Below are 12,828 nucleotides of genomic sequence, written 5' to 3'. Positions count from 1 at the left end.
AAAGAGAATGCATAAGCAATATATCAAAAATTTGGGGGAAATATTCAAGTCAGAGAGTTGGAAGTTGATAGAGACACGTAGCCATGTTGGGAAGTACAAAGTATCTGAAGAGGAATCACAAGCACTCAAAAGCCCTGGGTTTGACGGAAATGTGCAAAAGGTGTGTGCATCTCACACAGCAAACACTCCTCCCCTTAATTCTCAAAACAGGTGTAGACCCTCAACCACCTGTACAGTGGCTACACAAGGCAAGATTGCAGGTGGAAGGTTACTATACAGTTATTCAATAAATGAATGTCAGTGACTGCAGTCTTAAGTATTGTTTGCTAAATTAAATTTAAACAACTGCAAATTCAAATCCAAACTGATTGCTTTCCTCATTTTGAAAGTCTTTGTTCGCTTACTGCTTGGACTAGCTGGTACAGTACTAGTAAATAGTGCGAGCTGCAGTCTCCACAGAATATTCTTCAGACTTGTCCATCTTGGGCCCAATTTTTCAGGTCTGAATCCACAGAAACACCATTGACTTTGTCAAGTGTTTTCTTGGCATAAAAATGTTCTAGCTAGTTGTCACAAAGCAAAATTCAGGCCATGAGCCTTGAGGACGCAGCACAAAGAAACTCCTGATGCTGTATTATGCACAGAGGCCAAGTTCCTGATGTTGTGTGGGAAAACATGGCTTGTTTTTCTGTTCAGAATCCTTGTTGACATGGAATAGTTGTGCCTTTTATTTTCTTTACTTCTCTGTAAGTGACTCATACTTTCACTGTTGTTTCTGCAATAACTTAAATTGCTTGGGTTTCTTGGTTGCTATACAGGGTGATTGTTCCACTTAGCACACATCTTCCCTAAGCTGTGTTCCTGCTTCAACTTCGTGTTTCTTAAAATCTGATTTTCACTCAGAAATATCACCCTTTGTAGTCAATACTGAATAGTGTATTTACTCACATAGAAAACTGCCATTTTTAGCTTTACCTCAGTATTGCATTCCATGGGCAGATTTTGTTTGTTTAGATTGCTTTATTACCTCTCTTACCTTACAGTAGAAAACAAGCTAGCTTATGTTGGCTGTGTATGAGTGTGACTGCAAGTTACATTTTGCCAAGATCTAGTTTGGGCCACTTACGTAAGTCAGAGCTGATTTGTCCTTTTAAGTCTGGCCTAGAGTTAAATAACAAAAATTTTGTTCACTGGAAGATTTGGTAAGATGTCAGTATGCAGGACATGGTATAAGTTATTTTCGTAGTATCAAATAAAAAGTAAGTAATTTTAACTCTTTCAGATAATTTTTAGAAAAGGGCTTGCTGTGGATGGAATGACACTCCGTACCTTGAAAGAAGATGGCTATGAAGCAGTCTTCATCGGAATAGGTGAGAACAACTCATTTTCCTGTATTGTCATTTTTAAATTGAGTGGATGTCCAAGAAAAAATTAAGACTTGTAATGTGATGTCAAACTACTTCAGTCTGATGTATTAAGAAAACACAGTAATTCATTTATTTTTCAAAGAAGCTAAAGCTGAAGTTTTTATATAGCATTTTGTTTTAATTTTTGTATGTGTATGATAGATTTGCAAGTCAAGAATTTAGTAGAGTGCCTTGTTTTTAGTCTAAATATTTCAAAAATAGATGAACTGAAAAATTATTTGTATTTTATTGGCTTAAAAGTGATACACAAGTTCAGTTTTCAATTTCTGTGAACAACTTACTATGCCCAAATAATTACTGAGTCTATATGGAAGGCAGTGATACCATGCTTGATTGCTTTTTCTTTCATTTATATAAAACATGTAGCATCTTCTACATATGTTGTAGTGTAGCAAAATGTAATTACGGGATACTTTGACAGAGTAAGCTGACTTTGAGTTATACGAAAACTGGCATCATAGGTCTGTCTTCTCTCATATGCTTAAGAAGTCCCGCACCTGCCTCCTGTTTGAATCATTGCTTCTTTTTAATGTTAGATTAGAACTGTTATCCATTTACAAGTATTCTGAAGTACAGCTGGACCTATTGGTATGGTATGATAGGCGTGTTGAGCAGGCATCGTCTGTAGTTGGTATGAGGCTTAATGCTCTTTATTGATCTAGACGTTGCCTAAGTGAACATAATAGGAAACAAGTTGTCCAACTGTTCCTCCTTCCTATTATTGATTACAGAGATGTAATTCTTAGTACAGCGACAACTGTTGTTTACCATCTGGGTATGCGGTATAAGCTTTGCAGGTCTGTTCTGTCGTGTGATTACAGATTGTTGTAGTTTATTTAATCCTAAATCCTCACATTGCTAGAGATCTATGTGGAGGAATTTTTGTTGTGTGATGTTTTGATATAATTATATGCAAGACAATGGACCAGAGTATCTTCTTTATTGTTTTAATCTGTCTTTTAAACTGCTTCTGGAATCTCACCAATTACAGATTAATGAATGTTTGCTTTCTGAGAATCCATCCATCGTTTTTGGAATCTCAGCATGATTTACCTGTAATTTATGACTCAGGCATTTAAAATGTTTGATTTAAAGGTTAGCAAGATAGATAAGTGAGAATTATTTACATAGCTTTTGACTGTATTATATATTTGGGTTTATTTTCTTAATAAAGCCGTCCTAATAGACATTTCTAACCAGGAACCATCTATGTAGGTATTGTACCTTGCTAAGAGGCGAGGCAGGGACAGAGCTTTAGTAAACAAGAGAAGTTATCGGAAATATAATTATCCTGTAAACCACATGTTCACCATAATAATTAGTAAGCAGAAGGTAAAAATGCTAATGGAGTTATAAGGTTTTTTTATTAGAAGCTACCTTGTATCCATGATGAAGTTGGTCCCCTCCTGTACCTTCATTTGTATCATATCTTTTATGGTATTTTGTATAACACTGGCTGGTAATGTAGTCTTTTATTCTGGTAGTGAAAGATGGTGAACCAACCAAAGGATTTTTGAGATCAAATATATTAAACATTAGAGCATTTATAGATTCCCTATAACAGTTATTTTTCCATAGTAAGTCCATATTCTATTCCTTTTTTTTTCTTTTTTTTTGTTCTTTTTTTTTTTTTCTTTTTTTTTTTTTTTTCTTTTTTTTCTTTTTTGCCTGCTGAATAATGCAATTTAGGGCAATTCCACAGTGGATTTACCAAATCTTAGAGGTGACATAATTAAAGGATACTATTTACATAAAATAGAAGTTGCAGATTTGGTTCTGAATGATTACATAACTTGATGAAATACAAATGTAGTAGTTTTCAGCTTTTCCTAGTAGTGGAGTAGAGGAAAAAAAAGAGTAGGTGTGTAAAAGTCAAGGTGACTGAGGGAAGTGACCATACTGAGGATAAATCATTAACAAAGAATTTCTATGGGAACAGACACAGCAACTTCAGTACTCTTTACTACAGTTATGTTTCTGCACTTGCAGAAAAAGCAACAGCAATAATAATAAAAATAAGAAAAGCACCTCTCCAAGACTCTAGATATGCCATGTGCATTGAAATAAAGGAAATTCATGTGAAGGGGGGGGGGGAGCAAAAAGAAAGAACAGAATATATATATATATATATATATATATTTTATGAAATATGAGCAGTGTGACTTGCATGCTTTAAAACTTTACAGCCTACATTCCTGTGAAATATTTTCTTCTTTCTGTTGTTAATGCAATTTGGGAAGGTATTAGAAGTGTCCTGAAGTCAATGTATTTTTTTTGTCAGACTTGAAAATCAGAGTTCCCAAGAAGTTTACTAAAGGAAACATTAATAGCAAGTCTCTAACATACCTAGTAATAAAAAGTTATACTTAGTTTCATACCCTTAGTTATGGTGGCATTTGAGACTACAGTGGTGTTTGTCTTGAGGTGAATGTTTCTCTCCAGGATGCAGGTCTGAAGCTCAGAAAAATTTCATTTAATAAACTTGGAAAGGAACAGGTGGCCAGTGCATGCCACCAAACTTCTGGTGTCTCTGCTCAAGAGTTACACCTTACATCTGCAGTGTTTTATTTTGCACCATCTTAACTTTCTAAATAGGTTGCAGCTATGTATATATAAGGTGGTAGAGACTGATGTGGAATTTGGGGTTACAAAGACAGATGACTAGCTGTGAGTAGAAGCTTTAATGGTTAACTGGATAAGTGGTAATAAAGGAGATCAAGTGTGGGCAGTACTACACTGGAAGCCAACACAAATAATAGAACCTGAGCACAAAGAGCTGGCAAATACCATAGTTACAGGATTATTTGTTGACTTTCTTCTTCTTCTTCTTCTTTTTTTTTTTTTTTTTTTTTTTTTTTTTTTAAGTTCTTGCCCCCTGGTCAGCTCTGGGTGCACGGGTGAAGGCAGTTTACCTGTGTGACCAGAACAGGTGGAGCCTGGCTGCACCTCTCTTAGACCTCATTTAAGGGCTGACCGCCACTCTCATTTAAGGGCTGACCGCCACTGGGGAAGGATCTCTTTCTGGAGATCCCTCCTTGAAGTGCTCCCCTGTGAACCTAGGATCTTCTGATACAGATGTGCAATCTTCTTCCTTTCCTTTATAGCACCTTTCTATTGTATCGGACCTTCTGTCATTGCACCTTTATTGTAATGCCTTTCCTGTTGTATTGATCTGTCCAATTGCTGCATCTGTCTATCATTTCCTCTTGTGTCATCTCAGCTCCTCCTGTACAAAGGCATGTATCTTAGACACATTTGGCAGCAGACATTGTTTCTGAACAATAACATAAGAGTGAGAACAGTTTCTTAAAGTCCTTAAATTATTGTTTTGAAACTCAGTTCATCTTCCTACTATGTCTTTTGGTATTCTGTTGTTATTCATAAACACTAACTGAGGACAAGTGAGTGTTTCAGGGTTAAACTTAAATTTTCAAAAAAAACAAACACAAAACAATCCAACCCTGCATATATGCTTTTCATTTAGCTATCAGAGCAAATGTGAAACGACTGTATTTTTATTGCTCATCCTTCTTGAAGTTCAGCTCTGTTGTTCATAAAACAGGTTTTTGTGGTTCTCCTTTAAAACACCACAAAGCATTTTGTGTAGTCTTTGTATAGTTATTTAACTGAATGAAAATGAATGACCTAAATCACTGAATGTGTTGAAGAGTGTCTGATGAAACTTTCAAGGCGAATACGTAGATATTATATTATTAAAACCATACTCTTTACATAATTTTACACAAATCTGTATACATATTCTGTAGCATTTTGCCATAATGTAGAGATTTTATCTAATGTTTATACTCTCTCTTTGTGGAGATCAAATAAAACTGTATCTTCAACATTTTTTTAATAATGTAAATTATATTAAAAAAAACTATATACACTTTTTTACTTAGTCACTCTAATTTCTGTGGGCTTACAAGTGAACAGGAAGTCCTACATAACTTTCTAATTAATTTTTCACTACTCTGTAAATTGCAACTAGTAATGAGTCTTTCTTGTTTCTTTCTCCATCTTGTCAATTTGGATTGCTATGGAGTCAGTTTTATTGTTAGGATATTCAGAATTTTTACCAAATGCTGCAGAATTGTAGTTTTCGTGACCATATAGGTTAAAATCAGTTAACCGTTACTGGGTTGTATCCTAAATTGTATCTTCTACTTGCAAGGGTTAAAGTTATAAATAAATAAATCCCTTGTGGAGAGAACCTTTGTGATAATTGCAGTCATTCATAGTTAATTAACATAGCATTCAAACAATAATATAATCAGATGATTTCATTGATTGGAATGAAATTGCGCACGCACACACACACAAAGAAATGAAAGTCCAAGCACTGATGTACCTTGTTTTTAATAATAATAAAAAAAGACCTCTGAGATTGATTTACTGCCTCTTTCCCAAAAAGTAAGTAATCTCTTCATGCCTGTTATTATCTTCTGATTAACTATGCAGTGCCACCTGGTGTGCAGATGGGAAGAATATTACACATCAAGAGCTCTGTTCACACCCACCCACACAGATATAAACCTACGTGGCAAAAAGTGAACAGATGTTCATTTTGCTTGTGCTATAAGAAAAAATTGTGCATCGTATTTCTGATTCATAAACTAAATTTGGAGAACATGAAATCTGTGTATGGGGCCCATAGGCCCATGGCCAACACAGACATTGATGGAAGAAGTATATTCAAAACGATTCTCATTACAGAATTTTGTTTGTTTCTCTGCTTTTGTTTTACCTTATATTCATGAGTCGTATACATATATTACATATATTTTTTTCTTTCAGTTATCAACTCCAAAGGGTAAAGTTTAGAAGCAGGGTCATTTTGTAACTATGTCCAGAATTTATTATTTGATTGTTTGTGTTTCAAAATTGTTTTCTGTTTCTTAGAATGTAACAGACCGCCAAAATTATGCTTTTGGGCTTCTTTGCAAAGCTGTAACATAGCAAGTCACATAAAATGTAATGCATATTATTTAAAGATTGATCTATAGTGCAAAGAATTGTACAGTCTTAGCTTTCTAGGATCTTCAATTACATTATTTTTGGTGTTAATTATTACTTTATAATTTCAGAAGTATTTTGATGTCTTGTAGGTGATGCAGTTTTCAGTGTGAGAAAGCCAAACCCAAAAGAACAAAGAAAATACGACAAGCAGGGGCAAAAAATATGTTGGAGGTAGTGCTGATGGTTTTTAGAAACACAATCAACTAGATACTCAAAATAAGTGTGTACATGACTAGTTACCCAGGAGACGGGACTGACCTGAACGGATACAACTTTTTTTAAAGTAGCGATAAAAGCAAACAATCAAATCTATTTAGCTGCAAAAATCAGTGAGATTTCATTATTTGCTATAAGAATGAAGTCATCAAGATGAATCATGAAGTCACATAGTGAATTTTGAACAGTTTGAAGAGCAGTGGTGCAAAGATATCAATGGCAGGATTTGGGCTAACCCAATTCCAAATATTTTAATGTTACCACACAGTAAGTGGAATAAATTATAAGATGAAGAAATCTGAAAACCTTTTATCAATAAAGCTCATGAGGAGGCTGGCGAAATGTGCATTTGCAGTTTAGTGAAAACAGGATCAAATCTGCATGTTGAACTACAAGTGTATGAAACAAATTCTGAAGGAAAAAGGTCTGCACAATTTTGTGTGGTCAGGTTTAAGGGTTCTTTGCAGTCCACCTCCTGTAGAACCTTAGCTTGTGGTTCACAGGCTTGTAGAATGCATGCATTTTTCTGTAATACTGCAATTCTTAATAATTTCCATATCTCATGGAAAGAGTATTGCAAGTGAACTGCAGTGTAAATCATTTCTAATTCAGAAGTTATCATCAGTATTTTTGTTGTTCTCATTTTCTGTTACTCTTGGCTCTAAAAAGATTATTAAAATACAAAATGAATATAGTCACATTAGAAAAGGAAATCTGTGGAGGAACCTGTTCTTACATGCTTATAACAGATGTTTGAACATGCTTCTATTCCCAGTGCACCATCTTTCCTGGAGTCCAATGATGTACATACATCCAAGAATTTTTATGCTTGAGGCATCTTTTTCTACTGTTGGCATTTGTTATAATCTGTTCTTCCAGTTCTGTGGTCTTTACTGCTGCTCTGGTTGTTGGTGGAATGTTCCTAATACGCATCGGAAGCAGTAGGCAGTTGAAAGCTTGTAGGGCTCAGATGCACACAACAGCTTATTTATTATTAATAATCTTAGGAAACTTTCAAAAATACTAATAATCTACCCTTGGGCATCCTTAATTTATTCACTTGCAAATTACGCAGATTTTCATGCTCTTATTTGCTTATCTTTCCTACCAAAGAAAACTACTTAGCATAACAATCTCTGCTGCACATGTTTTTACAAAGCTCTCTCCTGTCTCCTCCTAGGATGTCAGACTGTTTCCCTGAAGAAATGCTCATCTAAATATAATGACAAAATCAATTTTGTACATATTGTTTTGAGAAGGGGCTTTTTTTTTTTTTTTTTTTTTTTTTTTTTTTTTTTTTAAGTTATATGGGAAGATTAATTACAATTATTTAGTAGTTTTGGGGAAATTAGTCAAACAGCTATTTTTATGCATTTCTCTATCTGGGAAATGCAGAAGAAATTGCTGAAGAAAACGGTGATGTTAGATACTGCATTTTTATATTCTTGATATTATACCTGTCATTGTTTCCTATACACAGAGAACTGCTTGCTTATCTGTTGCTTCCAAAAGTTGATGCCATGTGGGCAATACAGTTACTTGTACATCTAAATGATAGAAGTATTAGTCATGCTGCCCATCTTTCTACTTCCACTTTTCCTTCCAGATGAAGAATTAATGACCAAAATACACACAGATGTCACTTGGTACATACTCATTTAATATGATTGAGCTTTCTTTCCCTGGAAGGAGCATGTGTTTGCTCCAATACAAATGTAATCAGACACCTCATGAAAAATTGTGCTTTGCATGAAGTGACATAATACAAAATTTAAACAATGGGTTCAGAAATCCTTTAACTTCCTTCATTTTGTTTAGACTAGTTAAATCCTGTGATCTTTGCATTTATTTTTAGGATTGTACTGACAAAGGAATTGTTGCAACTTTAATTGTTGCAAATATGGAGTTCTTAACAAATAAGGTTTTAAGCAGCTTTCTTGTACACCGTTATGTCTCAACGATAGTCTTTCTGTATTCACATTCATTTCACTTTCACTTCCCACTTACAAGAGGTATATTTGCTCATTGGATTGAAATAAGTTAAGATGAATCTTGGGTTTGTTGTAGTGCTTGTTGGTGTACTTTTAGAAAGTGCCATGGGAAAACACCTTGCTCTACAACTTCTCTACTATGGGCAACTGATTCAGAAGCATCCAGTATTGGGTATGAGCAGGGCACACAGCTTCCATCTGACCTGTTGATTGTCTTGCACTCTTCACTCATCTGCTTCTGTTTTTGTCACCTCTTGCCAGGCAAACCTTTGCTAGTACAAAAATGGTTTTGTGTAATTAAGGCATTGAAATTGCATTAGGGCAATTTCCTGACACCTTAGTATGTTTGAGGTCACTTTCGGTCCTTCACTTTGGGGTGTTTCCTAGAGATACTGTTTGTCTGTGTGGGGTTCACAGGGCATCTTACAACCTGCAGCATTCCTTCATGTCAGCCTGGGCCAGTAGGAATCCTGTCCTTCAAAATCGTCACATTAGAAGCCATAAGTATTTGTAATTTTCTTACTCAATACTATTTAAGCATTGCTACCATGTAATAGCTGCTACCACCATGGAAACGAACATCCTTTACCTGCCAGTGCTGTATGTGGTCACTTTAGTTTTAATGGAATGGAATATTTTAATGGTAACAAATATCTGGGAAGAAAGTTTTAGATATTCAGTGAAGAAAATAATCTTAAATGAAGCTATGCAAGAATTTTTGTTGCTGTCTTCTGAATTCTGAGTGGGTGGGGATTGCTTTTTGCTCTTCTAGTCTATACTGTTCAGAGATGTCAGCCATATAATTGTTTTTACTGTGAAATTAGGAGACACTGCAAATACGTATGCTAATAACGAATACTAATGCTGTGTATGTAATTAGGATAGCACATAGAACTACTCTAGTAAGTGTCACCTGGCAAGTCTTTTAAAAGCAAGTTTAATGTATGTAAACATTTCTCTGTGTTTGGGTAACATGCTGTTGTATTCTGTAGCTGTGAGACCAAACTTGATGTCCCTTCCGCATAGGGACATGGTTACATAGATAGTCCTTCGTGCACTTTGTATAGTTAAATTCACAGTAAACTATATTTATAAAATGCTTACAAGATTAGAAGACATAAATAAACATTCTAAATACTCAGAGTGCTCAGATAATGCTAATTTAAATTACGTGTTTATTTAACAAAGGAAATATTTTCCCAACGTTGTCCTTTGCAGTATTTTCATTCACAAGCAATTCTTTAGCTATTGTTCGTTCATTTGCACAAAAAATGTAGAAAGATTAATACGAACCATTAAAGAAAGAAAAAATGCATTTCAGCAGATAGTAAGACAAATTAACATTCCCTCTAATGATCTTTGGTGATTAGTTTCATAGGAAAAAATAACCGATGAGAATTTAGAGATCAATGTGTTTCAGTCAGTTCATCTTTAATGGTAATACTGCCATTATGCTGAAATTACCAGCTACTTAGAAAGTAGGAGATTTTGGTGTATTACTACTTTTCTAAGAGTCATCAAGGTTTTGTGTTTGTTGCTATTTCACTAATGCAATGGAAAACAGTTTAAGTCACTACTGATTCCTTAAGACTTTTTGATAGCGGCAATTCATTGTTGTTTTTTTGACTAATGATGGTTGTTTACTTGAATATAATGTGTATTTTTAAATAGATTCTAACAAGTTAATAGGTAGTGAAGTTTAAGTGCCTGGTTATTATTTAAATTCAGGTGACATCATTAGCTATTATCAAAGACCATTTCTCAATAACGATATTTATTGCTTTTTCTCAAATTATTGTATTTTTCATGGGAACAGAATGTGTCTTCTAACAAAGTTATTCTAATTTTACAGTTAGTATATTGCACAGCATTTAGTCATTGTAAATCATTGAAATTCATTATATCAATTTACAAGCTACTTAGGCATGATTGCTTTTTCATTCACTGGCAAAAAGGCTTGATGCCCCTATTATGGACTAATACAGATCTTTTGTATTGTTAAACTTTTAATCTGGAAGGTGGTTTCTTAACTTTTAAAAAGTTCAGTAAAGAATTGCTTTAAAAACAAAGCAAAATGTTCCTTAGAAGTGTTTACATACTGGTCAACCAAAGAACAGTTGTTTACATTTGTAGGTTGCTTTTAGCTCTCCAGTTTGGAGTTCTGCAACTGTAGTGTAGAAAGAAATCCTTGCTAGTGAAGTGAAAATGTAAAGTCCAAAATGTGAAGCACTGTTATGCTTTCTTTAGAAAGGTTTTAGGCTGCTTATAGTGTTTTCATCCTTCTCTGGGTGAGGTGGCTATTTCCATGTGTGGCTCAGGATGGCCTTGGGTGCTGTCAGAGCTCCTCCAGCATGCGCACTCAGTGCCAGCAGCTAATTCTGCATCTTCAGCACAGAACTACAGGCATGACAACAGCATTACATGCTGTAGATGAACTTAACTTCAAGACTACTGCAGATACAGAAGTTGTCCCATGTTATGGAATTTTAAATTGCTGGTTTGCTTCCTTGTATTAATAGTTTGAGCTCTGATAACAGAAAGGAGCTTGTAGGGCTGGGGGACACAGTGACTGCTTTGTGCAGGAAGCAGGAGGTGCTCAGCTGTGATGTTGGTACTTGTCGCTGGCAGAAAGTTCATGCCTGTTCTGTTGCTCTCATAGGTACTAGTAAAGCTTAGAGAGAGTTGATTTACATTAAAAAATTCATTTTCTTCATCCAGTACATAGAATATAAAGAAATCACCCCTGATTGTTACCAGCCATGCTGGAAAGCCCCAAAAAATGAGGTAAAGGAAATTTTGAAATCTTAGGGCTTTTTAAATCATAGGGACATGAGAATCTTAATACACCCACTACACTGGCAAGTCGGTTCCTTATTTTTCAGATGCAAATATGGGTCTTTGCATGTGCTGAATGTGCCCTTTATTGTATTGAAGCATAGAAAATACGCATTGTAGCTCAGTCACTTCTGTAGACCTGCCATGCTTGCAAGAACGAAATGTGTTTAATCAGCCTTGCAGAGTGAATAATCATAGATACAAGTGTGGCATTCAGTGTTCATTCAGAAAGCTATAGAATATGCAAACAAAATGTTTAGTTAAAGGAGAATTGAGTGAATTGCAGCTGTGGCAGGCAGTGGTGGTGGTTTTTAACTAGAAGTCATGTCTGTTACCTTTAATTTTTCACTTGATTAATAACAAAAATATAGATCATGCACTACAGTGGATTGACAGAGAGAAGCAATGAGATGTAGCGCTCTACTGAGCATGAGACTTAGGCTCAGCCTGTTGGCCTTACATTTCCTTGCTACTGGCCTCCTGGCAGGCTCAGTTCTTCATTCTCAACTATCTAATGGGAATGATGAGACAGCAGTGGAAGTGCAATAAGGTGCTTGACTGCATACTTGCAATCAAACATTCAAACCATTCTTAGCTGTTTGCAATTTGTGGTGTTCCACCAAATTTCATTTATTTTCCAGTATTTTTAAAAAGATGCACACTAATCAAAATAATACATTAATTAATATAAATAGAATTTGGTAAAGGGAGCACAAATTTGATAAATTGGGCACAAATCTGGCAAATTGTGAATGACTGTGAGGAATTTGATTTATTTTATCAGATAAATTGGCACAATTTTTTGTTTTCCCTCACAGCATCATTATGTTAGAGATATATTGTCTAACTCATTGTTTTTTGAAATAATTTTAAATAATTTATAAAAAATGGAGCACATTTTGCATAATATCTAATACAGATCTAGACAAGAGATAGTTTGCCTACATAATAGTGTTTTACTCACTTGTCAAAAAAAATAACTGAAGTCAATATAGTTGCATTTATATTGTCAATTTGAAGAGCAGCTTAACTTTATTTCCTCCAGATCTCAGAGAAAACAAACAAAAAGAAAAAACAAACAAACAAAAAAAAAAACCAAACACAAAAAAGCTCTTCTAAAACTCTAAAATCCCTTGTACTAAAATCTACCATACAATACAGAGTTCCATATTTCTAATAAGCATGTAGTAGTATAAGGGTCAGGGACTAAATGGTGAATAGAAGTCAAAACTCAGAATGAGGTGCCTTTCCAGTTTAGCACTGGGCAGTGATATATACTGATAATGTTTGATTAATGAGCAGCAGCCTTGCAGTGGGTGAAAACGTCTGTGAGAAATGAT

At 34.9% G+C, this 12,828-nt stretch overlaps 1 protein-coding gene across 5 annotated transcripts in view; it reads left to right on the top strand.

The window, feature by feature from the left end:
- The window catches only part of DPYD (dihydropyrimidine dehydrogenase), a 314,271-nt gene that overhangs the window by 100,022 nt on the left and 201,421 nt on the right, over window positions 1-12,828 (top strand). For all 5 annotated transcript variants that reach the window (XR_011904470.1, XR_011904471.1, XM_072342915.1 and 2 more), the window contains exon 8: window positions 1,283-1,370. Coding sequence is in view for 3 of the 5 variants with exons in the window: in XM_072342915.1 (XP_072199016.1) it covers window positions 1,283-1,370 (88 nt within the window). In the remaining 2 variants the exon portion in view is untranslated. The remainder of the gene's footprint in view (window positions 1-1,282; window positions 1,371-12,828) is intronic.

The sequence above is a fragment of the Excalfactoria chinensis genome, chromosome 8 (genome assembly GCF_039878825.1).
Source record: "Excalfactoria chinensis isolate bCotChi1 chromosome 8, bCotChi1.hap2, whole genome shotgun sequence".
NCBI lineage: Eukaryota > Metazoa > Chordata > Aves > Galliformes > Phasianidae > Excalfactoria > Excalfactoria chinensis.
This window is presented reverse-complemented; position numbering and strand designations above follow the sequence as displayed.